Consider the following 20,993-nt stretch of genomic DNA (forward strand, 5'->3'; position numbering starts at 1 on the left):
AGTTAACAAATGGCTGTGCCATTGGTGTTGGCAGCAGGGCTTTGGTTTCTATGACCATGGGACCCTGTTTGAAGATCAACAGCTGATGGGGAGAGATGGGATCCACCTCACTAAGCGAGGCACACATGTCTTTGACCAGCCTGGTAAGGAGGGCTTTAAACTAGGCAAGATGGGGGAAGGGGAGTGGTATAGTGGCAGGGGAGTCAGTAAAACGCCGCTCAAGTCAGGATGCCTCCAGCGGGTGCATACAGCCAAGGGAGACAGCATGGGACATGGCTATGGAGGATCCTCTTGCACCTCTCCTGGGAAGCTTGCATGCTCGACTGGCTCTCTGAAATGCCTGTACACCAATGCACGCAGCATGGGGAATAAGCAGGAAGAGTTAGAGATCTGTGTGAGGTCGCAGGGCCATGATTTCGTTGCAGTGACAGAGACATGGTGGGATAGCTCACGTGACTGGGATGCTGTCATGGATGGCTACGTGCTTTTTAGGAAAGACAGGCCAGGCAGGCGAGGTGGTGGAGTTGCTCTTTATGTGAGGGAGCAACTAGAATGTGTGGAGCTCTGCCTCGGGGTGGATGAAGAGCAGGTTGAGAGCCTATAGGTAAGGATCAAAGGGCAGGCTAACATGGGCGATGCGGTGGTGGGGGTTTACTACAGGCCACTTGATCAGGAAGAGGAAGTCGATGAGGCCTTCTACAGACACCTGGAAGTAGCCTCACAATCACAGGCGCTGGTTCTCCTGGGGGACTTCAACCACCCTGACATCTGCTGGGAAGACAGCACAGCTAGGCACAAACAGTCAAGGAGGTTCCTGCAGAGGACTGATGATAATTTCTTGACCCAGGTGGTGGAGATGCCAACAAGGAGAGGTGCAATGCTAGACCTCTGTACTAACGAACAAAGAAGGTCTGGTTGGAGAGGTAAAGGTTGGGGGCAGCCTTGGCTGCAGTGAGCATGAGATGGTGGAGTTGAGGATCCTGTGAGGAGAGAGCAGGCCAATGAGTAGGATCGCAACGCTGGACTTGAGGAGAGCTAACTTTGGCCTCTTCGGGGACCTGCTTGGAGGAATCCCATGGGGTAGGGCCCTGGAAGGAAGGGTGATCCAGGAGAGCTGGTTAATATTCAAGCATCACCTCCTCCAGGCTCAAGACGGGTGCATCCCTCTGAGGAAGAAGTCCAGCAAAGGGGGCAGGAGACCTGCTTGGATGAGCAAGGAACTCCTGGCAAAACTCCAACAGAAGAAGGAAGTCCACAGAATGTGGCAAAGGGGACAGGCCACTTGGGAGGAAGATAGGGAACATAGGGACGTTGTCAGAGTGTGCAGGGATGGGAGGAGGAAGGCTAAGGCCCAGTTGGAATTCAATCTGGCAAGGGATGTCAAGGACAACAAGAAGGCCTTCTTCAAATACATCAGTAGCAAAAGGAAGACTAGGGAAAATGTCGGCCTGCTGCTGAATGGGGCGGGTGGCCTGGTAACAAAGGATATAGAGAAGGCAGAGTTGCTGAATGCCTTCTTTACCTCAGTCTTCACTGCTAAGGCCAGCCCTCAGGCATTCCAGACCCTGGGGGCAAGAGAGGCTGCAGAAAGGAAGACTCTGCCTTGGTGGAGGAGGATCAGGTTAGAGATCTTTTGTCCAAACTTGACATCCACAAATCCACGGGCCCCGATGGGATGCACCCACGAGTGCTGAGGGAGCTGGCAGATGTTATTGCTAGGCCCCTCTCCATCACCTTGGAAGGGTCCTGGAGATCAGGAGAGGTGCCTGAGGCCTGGAAGAAAGCCAGTGTCACTCCAGCCTTCCAAAAGGGCAAGAAGGAGGAGCCAGGGAACGACAGGCCTGTCAGCCTCCTCTCCTTCCCTGGAAAGCTGATGGAACAGCTCCTCCTGGAGGTCCTCTCTAAGCAGGTGGAGGTCAAGAAGGTGATCAGGCGTAGTCAGCGAGGATTCACCAAAGGGAAATCATGCTGGACCAATCGGATAGCCTTCTGGGATGGAACGACTGGCTGGGTAGATGAGGGCAGAGCAGTGGATGTGGTCTCCCTGGCCTTCAGCAAGGCTTCCAACACTGTCTCCCATTACATCCCATCACATCACCCTTCCATTAGGAAGAGTGTTGCCAGCAGGCGGGGGGAGGTGATCCTTCCCCTCTACTCAGCCCTGGCGAGGCCTCACCTGGAATACTATGTCCACTTCCCAGTCCAAGAGAGACATGGCACTACTGGAGAGAGTCCAGCGGAGGGCTACTAAGATGATGAGGGGACTGGAGCATCTCTCCTCTGAAGAGAGGCTGAGAGAGCTGGGCCTGTTCAGCCTGGAGAAGAGAAGACTTGAGAGGGGATCTCATCAATGTATCTGAAGGGAGGGTGTCGAGAGGACGGGGCCAGACTCTTCTCCGTGGTGCCCAGTGACAGGGCAAGAGGCAATGGGCACAAACTGAAACACAGGAAGTTCCATCTGAACCTGAGAAAAAGCTTCTTGACTGTGAGGGTGACAGAGCACTGGAACAGGTTGCCCAGAGAGGTAGTGGAGTCTCCTTCCTTGGAGATATTCAAAAGCCATCTGGACACAATCCTGTGCATCGTGCTTGAGCAGGGGGGGTTGGACTAGATGATCTCCAGAGGTCCCTTTCAACCTCAACCATTCTGTGATTCTTTAAATATTCTTCCTTACTTCTAAGCACACTATAATTGATTCATGGAGCCTACAAAATTACTACATTTTTTAGATTTTGCTCTCTTATGCACAATCTAGCATGAGATTTTAGATAGCACTGAAAATATCACCTGAATTTCATCTCTTTCTGCCTTTCTAATAAAAGATTAATTTAACCTATCATTTGAGTGCATGATAGATGCATAGAAAGCTTGAGAGACGGCCTACCATTTCCTATACATCCATACAGCACACTAGTATTGTGTGAAACTGCCCTCTCCAGCTCTCTGCTGCTGTTAACATATGTCAGATTACAACTTCATTCATATTGTAGTCTGGTGGCTTGGTGCCAGCATCTACAAGCTCTCATGTACCTTTTAGAACTCTGAATCAAGGTATCATTACAAGATGGGAGACAACTTCAAATAGTAGCTTTTGGGATACACTTGTTTCTGAAGAAAATACCGAAGCTCTTCGAAGTTTTGCGGAGGGTACTGAGTCATCTCTGATGATCAGTGCCACTAGTCTTTCCCCACCATTTTCTTTCTAATGTCATTCTCAGAGGGAGAAATCTGGAGATCTTTTCTTTTTCCATCTCTATCAACCTTTCATCATATGGACAAGAAATGTCTGTGCTGGTAGATCCTGAGGCTCTCTTATTCTGTAGGATGTCTGCTATTCTGTCATCTAAGACTCTGTTCAGTTCCACAGTCTGATCCCAATAGCTTTTTCACTATTCAGACTCTTTCCTGGTAGGTTTTAGTTGCTAGTTTTCACAAAGACAACACCAGTGATAGGATATAGTTTCCTGCTTCTGGTTATCCAGAATATGTCTTACCACTATGCATAGCTTTATGCATAGCATCTTCATAAGGTGCCTTATCACCTCAAAATGAATTTTACATCTTCTGCATTGTCTGTGTTGTATCACGGTTGGTATCACAGTTTGTGATTTCAGTGTGTTTCAAAATCATGTATCTCAATTAGTTCACATGAAGAGCCTTGTTAGGGAAACAGTTCAACCCTAAGTTTCCAAGGAGCAAAGTCTCACATACATCTAGCAGCGAAATTATTTATTTATTTAAATGACAGTACAGATATTACTTTAAATGACAAGTAATAGTTCGAGCTGGGTGCCTCTGCGGAGGGACTCCGAACAAAGAAATTCTGGGGTAATTATACTGCTTACAGTCTTATTTCCCTGCCTGCCAGTGACAGTCTCTTCCAATTTTCTTTACTGAGTCGGTGATCTCTTTCCTTTTGATTGGTTCATGTCTACATCCCGAGATGGCTGCTATGTTCCTGCTTCACAGTGCCTTTTCTTATGCAAAGGTTAACCATTACTTCTGCTCCTTGTGTTCCTTATCTTATCCGAAGGTTAATCGCTACCTCTGTTCATTCTGTTCTGTAGCTTTGAGGGCTGTTTCTACCTGGTTTTGCAGTTGAATCCTCAGCAATGTCTTGGGAGTTCATTCACAATTCACTCCTGCGGCCTGCAGGCTTCATTTTATCTTTCACATCATGACTATGTCTACTATAGGTTCAAGGTAGGTTGTTTACAGTGTGACTGCATACACTGCAATATAACAGGTTTATATAACACAAGGTAGCCTTCCTGAGGAGCAAGTGAGCACTTAGTGCTGGTATATTTTTACGTATCCAGTTAAACGATGCTGCTGCTTGTTAGGCATGTCATGCTTAACTATCTTTCTGCAACATCAATTTCTATCATTGCAGTCTGTCTGGAAACTATTTTTTACCAGATGCAAAGAACTCAGCATGCCTATTTTTATCTCATGAGATAAAATAGATGCAATTGCCTAGATGCAATTCTCTTACAATTTGTTAGAGTTACACTGTGAAGAGAATAGACCTCAGTTCACTTAGCACAGAGCTGTTCTCAAAGCATCAGCTGCAGACAGTGCAGTGTGAAATTTGAGTTATCTAACGGGAAGTTCAGGAGTGACACCGGCTCTGATGGAGCAGCACAGAAGTGCTGGATTAGTGAGCTGCAGGAAGCTCAGCTTTGTACATTGTGATGCCTATATGGCAGAGAGCCAGCCTAAAGCTTCTCCCTACCACTTTCTACACTGCAGCCATTTGAGGAGACGTTCCTCTTTCAGCTGCCTTTGTCCACCACAGAATATGTCCAGTAAAGAGGGAGAGTAAAGGTGGCTTAAAACCCCCTTACACTTGTACTCTGGCCACAGCTGAGGATAAAGATTGCTCCTCTCTTTAGCCCAGACAATCCAAAACAGATGCCATTTTTTTACGCTGCCTAGAGTGCCTACCATGCTACATGCACCACTGACTGTATTATAAACATGTAGTACATGGTTAAGGAGACAACTGTACCTCTACAAAGTACTTGGGACCAAATTTTAAAACTTCTTACAGCTAATGCTCTTCCACTGTAGCCCATGCAATAGAGTTTGTTCAGCTGAATATAAAAGATGGCTTTTATGTTTGCTGGGGTTTGTAGTGAACTGAAAGGAGGTCAGGATGGAAAAAGGAAGGACTCATACCTCATCTCCTGCTTCGGCCAGCATCTTTCACAGCCAGAGCTACGTTATGCTTCTGCTTGGCGTGGACAGTGCAGATGCAGACCAGCGGAGGACCCTTGTGATTATGAAGATGCTGGGCACAGCACTTATCTCCAAGGCAGTGGCAATCTGCGAAACAGTTGTGAGAAGGGCCTCTGTGGCAAAATGCTGACTGAGAGTTACTGATGTAAACAGGTTATCAATATTACTTAAAGGCAGCAGTATCATAACAGAGTTCAACATTGTGCTGTATTACTGCAGTAGTTATAAAGACACAAGCAGAGTGTCACGTCTTCTGCATCATTGTTCATGACGTCATGGGAATTTTTTCTTTGGTGGAATCAAAAGTCATCAGCATCTCTCAGCCTCACATCAGGACCACAGACTTCATGCAGCACAGCTCAAACTCCTGAATATACAAGGACAATGTTTGTTCCTTGCCAGTGCTGCAAGGAGATTGCCCATGAATGCACTCTTCCCCTCTACTTAGCTGTATTAATATTTCATTGTGGGATTTCTCATCGCATTGACTCTTACAGCTGATTTACTTTAAATAACTGAGACTTATCTCCAGCAACACATGGCCTTAAGCCTTTGCTTAATCTTCCCAGCCACAGCTGCTGAGCAGACTTTCCCATCAGCTGTATGATACCTGAGAAGTTCAAATTTAAAGTGGAAGTATTCCTTATTTAGTCAAAATATCATTCTCTGATGAAAACTGAGGTCTCTGCACACTTCCAGTAGAACCACTCATTTCTAAAATAAGTTTCCTTCATGTTTGCTGGGGTTTGTAGTGAACTGAAAGGAGGTCAGGATGGAAAAAGGAAGGACTCACACCTCATCTCCTGCTTCGGCCAGCATCTTTCACAGCCAGAGCTACGTTATGCTTCTGCTTGGCGTGGACAGTGCGGATGCAGACCAGCGGAGGACCCTTGTCACTCAGCTGCTGGTTGAGCTGTATCCACTAGCAGCAATAGCTAAATTATATTGAGATAGAACTGCTTTATTTCTGAGAAAAAAATTGTGTGTCAACATCCATGCTTTTGTCTTTGCAGTCTTGGTGAACAGTAATATATACGAATGGGACTGAAGATGTCCTGACACTCAGACATGAAGAGAAAACGTGTTCAAAAAGAAATGTCACTGATATGCGAGAGCTGAGTGGTGAAACATTTATACCAGATGCTTTTGTTCCCATGAAGAAAGCAGACAGAACTGCAACACTTGCTTCTCTCGTGCTTATTAATGAAATATCAACTGTGTGGACATGACATAAGTGTGTTTAAATCCACAAAAGTAGCTGATGATAAATTCAGCTAAAAGAACGATGTACAGACAGCAGCAGGGCTCGTGGGCTTAATCTTTGCTTGGACTGTCTTGGCAACAGAGCTGTTTACAGCATGAGACATCTTCTTCATTCTGCGTATCAGGTAACATGCACCCCTCTTGGATTTTCCTGCTGATCGTTTTCATTTAACAGTTTTCTTGATCTCCCTTGTGATTGCTGCAGCCACTAGCTGGCTGAAATCTTGTACACGCTATGTAACTTCATCAAAGCTGGGACTGTCTTTGTTAAATTAGGACTGCGTGAGCAGGCTCAGTATGCAGCTGCATCACTTTTAAGCAAGGAAAGAAGGAGGGCCATAAAGCCAAGAATAAGGTGGGGAGGCAGGTTTATTACAACCTGGATCAATTTAATCTGCTGTGGAACTACACTGTCAGGATTCCTTGAGGCTAAACCAATCTAACTACCAGCTGCTGCCTCTCTTCACCTCCAGGCACTCATATGTGTGGCTGGCTGACTCCAAGGTTAGCCAGTTTGAGCAGCTGAACTGGAAGAAAACTAACCCTGTAAAACAAACTATGCAATTTTCTGCTGGTTTAGCTTCCCAGAATGGCCCATCACAAGGTGGATGGCAGGAAAGTGGCATCACAAGGAAAGTGGCAGGACTGTGCCACAGAGAATGAGGAGGAAGGAACAGGACTGTCTCTTTTGGCAGCAGTTAGCTACTAGTCAGCTTTGTTGCAATACAGCTCTGCCCCCTTAAATAAAGGAACAGGTCTAATGTGTCTAGATTGAATGATTCAAAGCTGAGATTTAAACCTAATTCCTTGTCAGGTGCACCAAGACCATGCTCAGTTCACAAAGTTGTACTTTCAGAGTTATACAAAATCATCCGAATGCTTTTATGTCCTTCTTCCTGAAACATGAACTACTTCAGGGCAAAGTACTTTGTATAGGTTGTAGCTGCAATGTGCTTCTCACAGCACCTGGGGCATACATCTGCATTTATGCCACAAGCCAGATATCCTCCACAAGCCCTTGTCCTCCTTAAAATTGTAACCAGAAGAAAAACTCCCTCCTTATCCACTAATTGAAACAATAGAAACTTTCCAGGAAGTTCTCTGCCACACCTTGGCTCACTTACTCACTGTAACCCTGCCTGATTACCATAACACTACAAACGTTATCAACACTTGAATTGCTGACACAGCCTCCCTTTAAGATCTGAAAAGATCAGTGGAGTGCAAAGTGAGGTGAACATAAGCAAAAGTAATTGAGGGGGAAGGATTCAATTTTGGTTCAAAACAGCGTAAGACCACTGGAAGCTGCAATATTTTGGATCATTATGGAAGAACATTATGGCATCTTTATTAGTATTTTGGGGAGTTACTAAAAAGTGGAACTGGAGCCTATTTGAATAGGCTGCTCAGAGTACTGTGATGTTAGGAAGTTCAGATCTGATTGCATTTTGAAAACTTGAAATCAAAGCAAAAGAGGCATTTTGACAGCAAAAAAAGGCTAGCACTTAGCTTATTACAGACTCACTAAGAAGTACTTACAGACTCACTAAGAAGTACAGAATCCATGTTGCATTTTATTTTTGGCAAAAGTGCAGCTTCAGTCTTGGGAAGATAAATGTCTGATAAAATAGCAGCACATTTCAAGACAGGTCCAAAAAGCATCATGGTACCTAACACGGATTCAGCTGCTTGATATCCGAGAGCATGATTCACCAAATCTCACCTCACCATTACAACCGTGCAACTGCAAAGTCACTTCAGTTTGCACCAGGAAGCACCTGAAGTCGTGTTGCTGAAGCTACCCAGACATACCACTGGGCTATCTGAGCAGAGAGTTTCTGCACCTTTATTTCACCTACAAAAGCCAGATGTTCCTGTTCCTAAACCTCCCAAAAGCCCACGCAGGAGTTTTTAGAGAGAACATCTAGCTCTCATCAATAACACTGAGGTCAGTAAAAGTCTGGGCTTCCTTGGATGTTTAAATTAAAAAGCTGACCAGAGAGGAGGCACCCATTTATAATTAAATACACAGCAGTGCTTTCTTAGTGTGTAACTGGGCTTCCTACCCTCCCCTCATACTAGCTGCCTGTGAAAACACGTTGGATCAGGGGATTCTCTACGGGTTACCTGCTGTGCATCCAGGAATGTAAGACTTGCAGAAGGAGACAGAAGGGAACTGTGTAGAAAGGAAGATACTTTTCTTCTGTGTTCCAGTCACTGCTATCAAGACCACATCTGCATACTACTTTGAAGAATTGTTAAATAAATGCTCTTAAAAACACTGAGACCAGACACAAACTTGTCTGTCTGTACTCAAGTGTCTGAACCACTACACCAAAAAGTCAGGATCCTCCTGGCTTGTTCTCTTTCCATGTTCATGAATCTTGTATTCACAGTTGCATAGATGCCCAGCTGTCACAGGAAAGATAGGATATGGGTAAGGCATCCAGATCGTTCTGTAAACCAGCAGGTAGGCCTGGAAAAGATCCCCTAGGCTGAAAACATCTTAGTTCCCCCACCTTCTGGCCACACGATGGATTCTCATCATGCTCTGGCTCTGGCTTCTGGGATGATATATACCCATAAGTCCCAATACCATGCTTGTGCCTAAATCCAAGAGATTCAGAACTTTCTTTCCTTTCTGCTGCTTTGCGGCCACTGTCTCAGTGTGCTGATGGCTGAGGATCCTGTTCCTGTTCTTCCTATATATATATCCTATACTTTGGGTATCTGACTCTTTTTTTTTTTTTTGGAGTCTGCTTCCTGCATGCAGCCTGGGTCTTTACACAGAGGAATGCTGGGGACACTGCTTTAATCTGAACAGTAAAGTGGTCTGTTCAAGAAGCTGTCTAGTGAGGGCTAGAGTTAATGTGGCTGCCAGTGTGCATAATGTCAGTGTTCACAGCTTCACAATTTTCCTTAAGAAAAAATAAGTGTAGTGCTATACTCCTGTTAGAACGAGGAGTCCAAATGCTGCCATTCTGTGGCCCACATGCCCTCCTGTTTGCCATGGTAAGTAGAGCTGTCCTTACTACTTGCAATAACACTGTATTCTTGTAACCACAAAGCCACTACTACTCATTTTATATTAGAAGCATTGACGTATTTTAGTTGTCTTTTTAATAAGAAATATTTTCTCCTTGCTTCAAAAGAAATTAGTCCCATTGGCCTTTTCCTTCTGTTTGATCTCTCTCCCCACCTCCCTCCTCAGCCACTGACCATTTCTCCTCTCCTCGACCCATACTTTTCTGTTATCTGATCCTTCATAACTGTGCTGGAAAGAAGGAACCCAATCTACATAACTTGCCATGTCTTTTATGAATCACCAGAAATGGCTTCGCAAACCACTGTAAGCCAATTGCACCACTCAGTTATTTACATAACTGTAATTTTATCAGTTCAGTGCTCCACTTTATGGCATGCCAGTTTGTTGGCACCTGCTTTGCAATAGTCACTTCATTCATATGCTGTTTTCCTTACCTTAACCTGGACTAGTTTTGTTGGAGGGATGAAGGCAAGGCTAATCAGGTTGTAGTCCCCAGCAGCTCTGTCCAGCACCATGTGTCACATTCCACAGGAGCAGTCACATCGCCACAATTGACACTGGCACAGCATCCAGCTGCAGGCTTATCAGTACAGTCATTTATGTTTGGAGTTCAATTATGCCAAGATAGCTAAGACTAGGTGTGCAGGGACTTTGATATTCCACACGAGGGTGCTGTCCAGGTTGGCGAAGGTCACATTCAGGTTTTACAGTAGAGCACATCGTGACTGAGCATTGCACTACAGAGAAATCAAAGCCAGACTGGCTATCATTTCCAGTCAGAGCTTATGTTGGACTTGCTGAACAGAATTTCAGAAAGCGACTCTTTCATAGACTGTAAGTAGCTGATCTGTTCAGTATTTGAACTCAGTATCGTCCAGCCCACCCTGGGCAGGTGGTGGATAAATGATTACATTCAAAATACTTATTTTTCCTCACTTATATGTATATTGTAACAGTAAAAGTAGATTTTAACTGTTCTGATAAGCCCATACAGTGTCATGGGTTCAACAGCCTACGTTCTGAAATGATAGGTGATATTTTAAGTACCTCAAATCCTAATTATTTAATGAAACAGCTTTAAGAAGTCTGATATTTAGAGACCATGTGTCCATCTTTGTGTCTCAGATCCCTTTAGATGTCTCAAGGTGTACACCTCCCAAAAAATGGTAACTTTTAAGGCTTCCAGGGAGCACTGTTCAACACTCACAGCCACAGTTCAAAACTCACCATGATTTATATTAACTGATAAGGCATGCACAGGTCATGTCCCTGCGCACCAAATCAGGGTTCCTTGCTAAGGTTCTCACAGCTCTGCATCCTGAATTGCTCTGCTGTGTGGAGACTTTCAGGGTTTTGCTGTGTGTTGATGAGGCTACAGGCCTATGTGCAGCTGACTTTCTGATGATTACACAGAGAAAGCTCTTCCTGAATGGTGTGACTCATACCGTACCTCGGTAACTGAGAAAGGCACAGCTAACCAAAAAAAAAGTAAAATGAACAACATCCTAAATAAAGCCCCTCCCCTTGCTGCAGTGTTCATGAAAGTATTTGTTTCACCTTCTGCACACATTCAAATGAGCAGATTTTTGTTCATGGAAGGCCCAATCAAAAACTTTTGAAGTCAGTAGGAGTCTTTCAATTGACGTCACTGGGCTTTGGATCAGACCCAGAAAAGCTGGATTTATAAATACAGACAGTGTGGGTCAGGCACAGTTTTAAATTGCTTTCAGTGGTGCCAAGTGACTAGCTACAGGAACACTACCTGAATGTAAAAGCAAAGGGGTGCTCCCAAGGGAATTTGATACAGCCAGAGATTTCTGACGTTATTGTTATTCTAGGCTTTCTCAGGGTCCTATCACTTCATGCAAATATTCACCAGTACGTTTTCCCAGTACTGATCCATTCATGGCATCCTGGTTGCTGGAGCAGAAAATGTTTTCAAGCCATCAGTTTGCTAAGAGCTTGATTGTGTACTGCTTCATTGGAACCAGTTATGTGGGCTACAGTGTATAAGAGAGGACAAAATGATGAGGAGGGGACTGGAGCATCTCTTCTCTGAAGAAAGGCTGAGGGAGCTGGGCCTGTTCAGCCTGGAGAAGAGAAGACTGAGAGGCAATCTCATCAATGTATTTGAAGGGAGGGTGTCGAGAGGATGGGATCAGACTCTTCTCCGTGGTGCCCAGCGACAGGACAAGAGGCAACGGGCAGAAACTGAAACACAGGAGGTTCCACCTGAACATGGGGGAAAAGCTTCTTGACTGTGAGGGTGACAGAGCATTGGCACAGGTTACCCGGAGAGGTGGTGGAGTCTCCTTCCCTGGAGATATTCAAAACCTGCCTAGATGCGATCCTGGGAAATATGTTGTAAAGGACCCTGCTTGGGCAGGGGGGGTTGGCCTGGATGATCTCTAGAGGTCCCTTCCAACCTCAACCATTCTGTGATTCTGTGAAACTATAAAAAGTGACTATATCTGTTTTAAAATTGTTAATATTTATATTTGTGCAGGTATTTATAACCATGTTCATCATAACCATGCTGGCTACCGCTTTAGAGAAGACTGGAAATAAAGAGCTGACAGAATGTGTTTTAGTAAGATGAGAGAACAGTCTTAAGTGCTCCAAGAATGCATTATAGCACACTGGCAAACAATAATAGTACATATGATCTGTGCTCTGAAGACTTGAAAGCAAGAATGATTGTGTGGAATTTTTTCAGGCCTACATAACACTGAAGGACAGACTAGATTATCTTAATGATTTTTTTCTGGCCTTAAACTGTATTGCAGTGATTCCAAAGCTGTGGTCCACGGTATTGGCTCTTTCTCCTTGTTTCGACTTGCCCCATAAAAAAGCTGAAAAAGCATGCAGTACTCTAAATACTCTTTTTCCATATAAAGACTATCTGCCATTTTCTGAGGGACTTTATTCTTTTTCCTTCTTTCTTCAATTGTGAAGAAAACACAGGGTTAAACTAAATACATTCGTTGTTGGCAAAGGAAGAAACATGGACCTGCAGGAATGGGTCCCAGCAGCATCCATTCAAGTATTTATAGGCTACTGTATGTCATATTTGATGTGTGACATTTAGATTTTAGAATATAATTGTGTGCGCGTGCATTCATACATGTATATTTTAAAAATGTATTTTTATATAAACAATAGAGCAGGTGTTTGGGGATGAAATTAGCAGATCTGATATAAAGAAGTTTAGGAGGGTAATGGAGATAAAAGAAGAGGTAATAGATAAAAGAAAAGCTGGGAGAAGCATATAAAAGAAGTAAGGAGCAGAACTGGTTCAGTAGGGCAGTAGGAGGATGGCAGAAGGCAGCCGACTACGTCAAACTGCTCAGACACAGGATCACGATGAAGACCTGCACTTCACCTTCTGTTTGCATTTACACTCATGAAAAGTACATGTAAAATAACCACTAGGCTAATTCATTAGCATTTCATTCTCATTTTGACAGCTATAAATGGCACCATACAAACGACAGCATTCCCTTAGACTGATATAGGGCACAAAATCAGGTCTTTGGTGTCCTTGTTCTGCTGGGACTCCAACTGTGTCCAGGAATACTACATGTCATAGCACGATTGCAGCTTCCATCCCATGACAATTCCTTCTTTTCCTGGAGATATTCATACCCTCCAGGGGAAGGAAAATAAGTGAAATTTTCCTTTAATGTCATATCACACATAGGCTTTCCTGTAAAGGTCCTGTCACTCCTCCTAGGTGCATCCCTCTTGGCAAGCCTCAGGCCCTGCGAAGCGGCCCTGCACCACCAGGATGGATGTCTGTCCTCCCTCATTGATACTCCCAAACCTTCTCCAGTGTCCTGTCCTGAGCAAGCCCTGGTACTCCCGCGTGTGACTGAGGTGGCTTTGGATGTGCATCAAGGCCCTCTGGCCCGAGGGAGACCCTTTCCCGGGGGGCCGGGGAGGGCCGCGGGCCCCCAGGCTCGGGGCCCGCAGCACCCCACACTGCCCCGGCGGGCCTCGACGTGGCGTCCACGGCCCTCCGGTTCCGGTGCCTCCGCTGCGCCAAGGCCTCCCCGCGGCGGCCCTGCCTCCAACCGCGGCGCTGCCCACGCGGGCCCCCCGAGGCCGGCGAGGCCGGGCGGAGAAGCAGCAGGCAGGGTTGAGCGGCGAGCGGCCAGGCCTCGGACGGCGCCCGGGGGTCCTGCCCGCCGCGCGGGGAGCAGCGCCTGGGCCGGCCCCGCCCCGAGGCCACCGCCTCCTCACCCCCCTCCGGGCGCGCACAGCCGCGACGCGGCGCGGGTCTCCGCGGTAACCTGGTCAGCACCGCCCCGGGGAGCAGGCCCGGGACAGTGCCCGGGAGAGGCAGGAGGTGAGGGGCGGGCACTGTCCGGGTGGTTCGGGGGGCTGTCGATGCCCAGGGGGAGGGACGGGAGTGGCCTGGCAGGGAGGTGGCGGGTAGCGGAGGACAGGCGGCAAGCGCCAGGGGGGTGAAGTAACGGCGGGAGCCGGGGCCAGCTGGCGGTGCCGGCAGGGGGGTACCGGTTAGAGCCGGCAGTGCCGGGAGGGTACAAGGGGAGCTGACGGGGCCGGGGAGTTATGGGGGGCAGCAGCAGTGCCTGAAGAGGTAACGGGGATAACCGATGGGAGCGGGCAGTGTTTGGGGGGTGATAGGGGGAGCAGCAGTGCCGGGGGCGGGTGGTGAGAGGGCGAACCGGCAGCGCCGGCGCGAAGTAAACACGGCGCGGGGAGGAGGCGGCAGCGCCGGGGAGAGGTAACGGGAGGAGGCGGCAGTGCTGGGGGGGGGATCAGCAGTTTCGGGAAGAGTAATGGGGAAGGGAACGGGGGACAGCTGGCAGTGCTGGGGGGGAGGGTGCCGGGGGAGATGGCAGTGTCGAGTGAGGTGACTAGGAAGAGCCAGCAGTGCTGGAGCGGGGAGCAATAAGGGTGCCTGGCATTGCAGGGGGCAGGGGCAGAATGACCGAGGGCGAGGGTCTGGGGGCCTGGGGGAGCGACAGGGTCTGTGGCAGGGCTGCTGGTAGTGGGGAGGCCAGAGGGTGCAGAGGCTGGCAGCGCCCGCAGGGGGCTGGGGGCTGCTTTGCTAGAGGAAGGGTCAGGCCATGCCAAGGGGCATTGAGGACAGGAGCTGACTGTTTCTGGCAGGGTGACATCGGGGCAAGCACAGACTCCTAGTAGGAGCATGGGGAGTGTTGGGCACAGGCAAGCTCCTCAGAGGCTGAGGTTGACTGCTGGCCCTGCTGGCTGGACAGGGTTTGGTGCTCTCACAGGGGTGTGATGTCTGTGCCTTGATTTGGATGTTTTTGAGTGGTTTTCTGCCTATTTGGGTAGGCAGAGGAAAGGCCGCCCAGTTCTGGCATACTGCATCTCTACCTGAGACCATAGGTAGACTTTGGGGATAGCTGGTGTTTTGGTCAGTGCTGTTACATTCTTACATCTGGCATCTCTCCAAATCCAAATTTCATATGAGGCCTCAGAAAGCTGCTTGAAGACCCAGGCCTGGCAGCACAGAGTTGCCCAGAGCCTTCTGAATCATAACAACCTCTGTCTCTTTGTGACAGATATGATTTCCCTCCTGTGATCTACCCTGATGCAAAGGGAGAACAGATAAGTGTCTTTGTTTTTTCCTGCCCAAAATGCTTGGACTATGCTCTTCAAAGCTCTGAAGAGGATTTCTCAATAGATAGGCATATTTCAATAGGATAGACCTTTGAAGGGCATGGGAATTTTAGGCCCAAGTCTAGGGCTGCAGCTGCTGTAGTCCCTGGATTAGGTCAGAAATTTCGCTTTAGTTTTGAAGAGTAAATATATGGCCACTGTGACCAGGGAAATCGCCTTAACGATGAGAGTGTTGCTGAAGGACAGATTCTTGCTAAGTCTGCAAAAGTCATAGTAAAAGAGAGATGTTGCTGACCAACTCCTCATGCCAGTCCCAGCAGAGATAAGATTTATGGGAAGAGTTCAGAGGACCTGTCTCTCATGCACTTGGGTACCCTTTGCTGGATAGAATAGATGCTACATGTCCTCTTTTGTTGACTGTGCCAATCTGGAGGAAGAGAAAAATCCTTTGTGCAGTTCTCTCATAAAAAGAGGAGTTTCCATGCTTCTGGTATAGCACAGCCAGATATTATGAAATCAATACAGAAATAAAGGGCTATATTGAATTGTCTTTGTGGTGAAGAAGGTCAGAATAGACAATCATAATGGTCGTTTTTGAGAAACCATTCTACCTTCCTATTGGTAGCTATTTGTTGCGGTCCTTCAGTATTGCACTCTTAACCCTTTGCATGGAAGAATGATGAAATTGAGAAAAGATTTTCCTGCTGACAATGAAAAGGCAAAGCTGGCCATGAAGCCATGAGGCTGAAAGAATGTGTTTGTGATTTTGAGCTAAAAAAAAAAGAGTTTTGTGATGGTCAAAACGCAAGGGTCATAAGGCCAAAAAATTCAGCTTAGGTCAAAGTTGCAAGAAACCAAAACAAATCCTGGATCGGGAACTTCACTTCTGGAATCATTTAAAGTCAGACTAGACTGTAAGTTTAGAGAAAGCGGAGCTGTTACATACTGGTTGTATGGTATGGGCTAGCGGTACTCTTTTTGTCCTTGCATGACAGTTGAATAAGATTAATGTTAGGTATCAGAACATGAGAACATTTTCTTGGAATGTTTCCAAGAAAAGATAATGTTTAATATGAATTTAGGCATCCAAATTTTTGCTAGCGAGATTCAAAAATATTCCCTTATTTATCTCCACCTGTGACATAAAGATAAAATTTCATTGTTGTGCAAGCTTAATGTGAAGTTTTATTAGATGAGTTTTGCAAAAGTCAGATGGAAGATGTTTGAGAGTACAAACATGGTGAATTCTGTCCTCCAGAGGAGCCAATCTCTCTTTTGACCAGTCAGGGACTGCTATAAGATGCGAAAATGTGCTGATGATTCATCTGTCAACAAGCTCAAGTTTAGGAAGATATTCATGAGACTTGAAGAAACTTACAAACACAAGGAGCTTTTTCCCCATTTCTGTTTAAAAAAAGGGAAAAAGCTTTTATATTGTTAACCCAAGGCTGTTTGCTGGAAGATAACGGACCCTGTGAGGTGCTTGTGCTTCAGTTCAGCAAAGAAGCTGGCAAAATAGGACAGTGCGTCTGACATTAAGCCAAAATTTCTTTTTTTGCTATCTATGGCTAGAATCAGTGCTATTGAGTGAGGAATACCTGTTCTGGTTTATTAGCTATTACAGATTGATGGAATTCATATAAAACATGAATTTTCTTAACGTAATTCCCTTCTCTAGTGTTATAATTATACCAAGGAGGTAAAGCAGAGAGAAGAGGTTTCTCAGTTTGATAGCTGCTTCCAGGCAGAAAGGAGAGGAAATATAGACAATGAAAAATAAATGTTACATTGTCCTTCCATTTTAGTCCTCCTGACTATAAAAGAAGTCTGCAGAAACTATTTATTTCTACAATCTGTCACACAGGTTATTCAGATGGACTCAGCTTCTCTATTCATAAGTAGCAAAGTTTAGATTCCTGCTGCAAACTCCACAGTCTACATTTGAGGAGCTAATGCTGTATTTCAGCTGTAATCAAAAGAAAAATGTCTCTTCTGGATTGATGCCCTTTTCTTTTGTTCTTAGAGAGTTGATCAGGAGGCCCTAATCTACCAAGAACTAGATGTGAAGGGAAGTACTTGGAGATGATTAAGCTGTCTACTCTTAGCTCCCACGTCCACTTGAGGACGCTGGCCCATCTGAAATCTGAAGCCCTAAGGCTGCATGGCTGACTTGTGCAGACATCATCAAACACTTAAAATGTTAGGTTTCTAATGTTGACTTTTCTAGTAGAAATAGGTCTAGAGAAAGTTTCTTTTTAACACCACTCCCTCCCTTCTCCACATGAGGAAATTCCTTTTTTTTCTCTCTTCATGCGGTCACCAGCTTGATGGAAGGTATTTTTATTGTTGTTTGGAAGGTTATTTGTGGTTTTCTGACATTCTTTTGAATGGAGAACTTAAATGACAGAGAGAAAGAGTTGGAAGAGTCAATATAGTAGCCTATTTTGTGTAGACCTAGTGGTGTCCAGTAAACAGAAATCAGTTTATCAGTCATTCCTGCTAAATGGGAATTTTTGTGAAGGATAACTGATGCCCAATCTTTGATTACATTCTTGAGCCCAAGAAGAATCCATAGCAAAAAAGTGTCGGGAAAGTCTAATTGCCTTCTGTCCCTTGAGCTATGCAGCAGTGCTGTTACAGCTTAAGCTGTTTTTTGCTATTGGTCCATGGTATCACAGACTTGGGAGCACCCTCTATATGTCAAGAAAACTGAAAATAAACTCCTGCCTGTAGCAGTACAGTTCACAGCTCTTAATGCCATACAGATGGGAAACTCAGCTGTACAGGTACATTCCATGTACATTGACAGATGTCTTTAAGAAATTGAAGTGCATTTTACGGGTTGATTTGGCCAGGAGAAGTCTATTGTAGAGACATTCCTTATCTGAAGATACCTGAACAGGCCATGAGTTCTCAGGGCTCCATGTTTTTAGTAGCATTATGTAGCAGGTAGAAGCAAAGACAACTAACAGTACAGGAGCATCCAGAAGAAGCCTAAATATCTGGAAACTCTGAAACTTTAATAAATGTTTGTATATCGGTCCTCAAACAAATTTTACCTGGATCTTCATTTGGAAATCACGGTTTAGCATGAGAAAAATAGAAGAAACTACACTTCTATCAGAAGGATAGTACCAGCTCTAGCTCTGAATCTTTTTTCCAGCTGTAGATATTAACTTAAGATTTACCTCAAGACCTCGGTTTAGAGCTGTGGCAGATGAAGATACATTCTTAATTCCTTGGCCAAACATATCATTTTTCTTCTTATTTTCTCACACTTCTAGTCCTTCCTGAACCTGGGTATGGTCAAGCTAGAATGTGCCAACCTGATTCTATTTTGCCAACTATTCATACTGTTTCATTTTGATTCTGAGAATTTACAAAAGTTTGGGAAAGCTGAGTGCCGAAAAGCTTTTAAGCAATTAAGAATACACCTGTTTGTAAAAGCTTGATGTTGAAAAGCTCTCCCTTGTAAAAACAAGGTATCAGCAATGTGTTGTCAAACTCTTGGTTTCAGATGGAAAATTAATACTGTTTTCTAAATTTGAGTTGTGTATTGTAACGCCAGCTCTTAAGATATTCTGAACTGTCCCCTGCAGAGATTTTTACGACAAGTTTGCTTTGTGGCTCTTAACTTTAGAAAAGTTCCTCTTCTTTTCTAAAATATGTATAACAGAGAGCAATACACCACAGGCTAGGAAAGGAACTGAAAGATTCTGTATAGCTTTCATTTTTACATTCTCTGCTACTAGGAAGCAACATATTTGGGATTGGTTAAAAAAAATCAAACTGCAGAATAAGCAGAAATGCAGAATTCCTACTTGTGAGTAAAGATTGTAATAATTGATTGTTTAGTCAGTGCAGCTGCAAGTGGTAAGCCTTTAGCCATCTAGAAATGCTTCTGAGTTTGGCTTCATTTTCTTCCAAGGTAGTTATAACCCGGGAACTTCTCATTTTGGAGAGTGCTGCCCACAGAGCCAATATAAAAGAGTTTCTTTTGTGACCAATGCTTACAGCAGATTGAATGGTTTAACATCCATTCTTTAGCAGCTGGGTCGCTATGTCTCTATGTTATAATGATTTGTCAAGACTTAGGAAATGATTTAAAGCCAAAAATCTCTCAGGGAATCTTAAGATCTTAATTAATATCTATTTTTTTCTGTGAAAGAGTAAAACATAGTGAGAATGTAATCGTACACAGCTTTTTTTGGTCAGACATGGTTAAAGGAAAGTTTTACATGCTTGCTACTTACCCCTAAGAGAAATATGAGAGCAATACAAGTGTACGGGTTTTTATGTAATGTAATGCTGAGGGTCCCTGCAAGTTAGTTAAATATATACACTCAATATTTGTTTTGGGCTTTATATATAAAACATTTAGACTTAATTTTTTTTTTGTTTTGGGTTTTTTTTTTCAGGTTCCTTTTGCAGAGGTCAATAGGGACTTCATGACATGAATCTGGATGTTTTCAGGTATGGTGTTGCAGTTATGACATTTGGAACACAATGGAGATGCTTTCTGCAATGCCATAGTTTGATCAGTTTGAGCTGGCATTCCTACAGAGAGAAGCCACAGCTTTGCCCTGCCCCAAGCCACTGGTTCTGGTTTTGGGTCATCCCTTTCCTTGAGCCAACTCAAACATTCTTGAAGCCAGGTAGTGAGTCACATTAGGGAACTGTTGTGAGGGAAAATCAATTCAGAGTGCAAAAGGTTTCGTTTTAACCCAGATCTTTTTCTTGGCCTTGCTCACTGTGAGGTATCACATATACTTGTGTAGAGTATTGGAAGGTAGTGACAGTGATATGGGAATGAGCAGATCAGGAACAGGTGGAGGCCTGGGCCTATTCTTTGATAGCAGTGTTAGTTTGCACTGGCTTTAACTGTGACAGGAGGCGGGTATTTTTGCTCTGGAAAGAACCGGCAGTTTTATTTTAAGGATAGTAGGGAGATCTCCCACGCATTGATATAATCTTAAAGGAAATGTGTCTGTTTCCTCCCTTGCTGTGCTCATCTCTGCTTCAGTCTTTGGCTTTGTTTAGGTGAAAGCAAACTTACTTGAATGAAGATTATAAAAGCTCAAAGGGCTAACATCTGTAAGCCAAAACAAATAGTTCGTCTTGTTTTTCTGTTCTGTGGACTCTAACTTACGTATACTTGTTTTCTGAGATGCTGAAAATGGAGTCCATAAGTCACAGCGACTATCTGGAAGACCACTTTTTTTTTTTTTTTTTTTTTAGTTTGGCTTCTTTGGAAGCATTCTGACATTGATATGACATGGCTAATACACACTAAAATCCTAGTCTGGAGCTGACTCTACTTCAGTAGTGAGGATAGAGCCTATGGGTAAGAACAAAGTGTAATGGGATTCCCACTGTCGGAATGGTTTGTTGTACTCTGTGTGTTATCTCTTGCTTATGTCTCTAATGTCCACTCCAAATTTCTTCCCTATTGGAGATTGGAGATAACATATGCTTTCACCTGAAGAGGAAGGGGGAGCCAGGAGACTTAATTTGATACCAAACCTTACTTAAAAGTAGACTGCTTTTTAAAAAGCAAAAATCATGTGATTATTCCCTACTAGTAAACTGAATCATCCTGATTTTAGTTAATATTAATAGGGTAGCTGGACATTGCAGACACATCTGTCGTGGAATGTGTCATAGCTTTAGAATTTATGACAATATTTTCATTGTAATACAGCACAATACAGACTGTGTTAGACAAGCTTTAGCTCATACAGTCTCCAGACCTGGGGTGTATCTGATATAGAGGCATCTAGGAAACTCTGACAAGAGCTGGGGCCCAGCATCCTTGCCCAGGAGGGTATAG

At 44.7% G+C, this 20,993-nt stretch overlaps 1 protein-coding gene across 9 annotated transcripts in view; it reads left to right on the forward strand.

Annotated features, from left to right (window-relative positions):
- Positions 1 to 13,659: 13,659 nt before the first annotated feature.
- The window catches only part of CERS4 (ceramide synthase 4), a 65,953-nt gene continuing 58,619 nt past the window's right edge, over positions 13,660 to 20,993 (forward strand). For 2 of the 9 annotated variants that reach the window (XM_068919932.1, XM_068919938.1), the window contains exons 1-3: positions 13,840 to 13,898; positions 15,106 to 15,148; positions 19,579 to 19,636. In XM_068919932.1, coding sequence (XP_068776033.1) covers positions 19,617 to 19,636 — 20 coding nt within the window. In that variant the 5' untranslated portion in view covers positions 13,840 to 13,898; positions 15,106 to 15,148; positions 19,579 to 19,616. Of the gene's footprint in view, positions 13,899 to 14,003; positions 14,154 to 14,281; positions 14,301 to 15,105; positions 15,149 to 19,578; positions 19,637 to 20,401; positions 20,508 to 20,993 lie in introns of those variants that run through there. The other 7 variants (XM_068919936.1, XM_068919937.1, XM_068919930.1 and 4 more) reach the window with 6 other exon arrangements.

This window comes from Struthio camelus, chromosome 26, assembly GCF_040807025.1.
Source record: "Struthio camelus isolate bStrCam1 chromosome 26, bStrCam1.hap1, whole genome shotgun sequence".
NCBI lineage: Eukaryota > Metazoa > Chordata > Aves > Struthioniformes > Struthionidae > Struthio > Struthio camelus.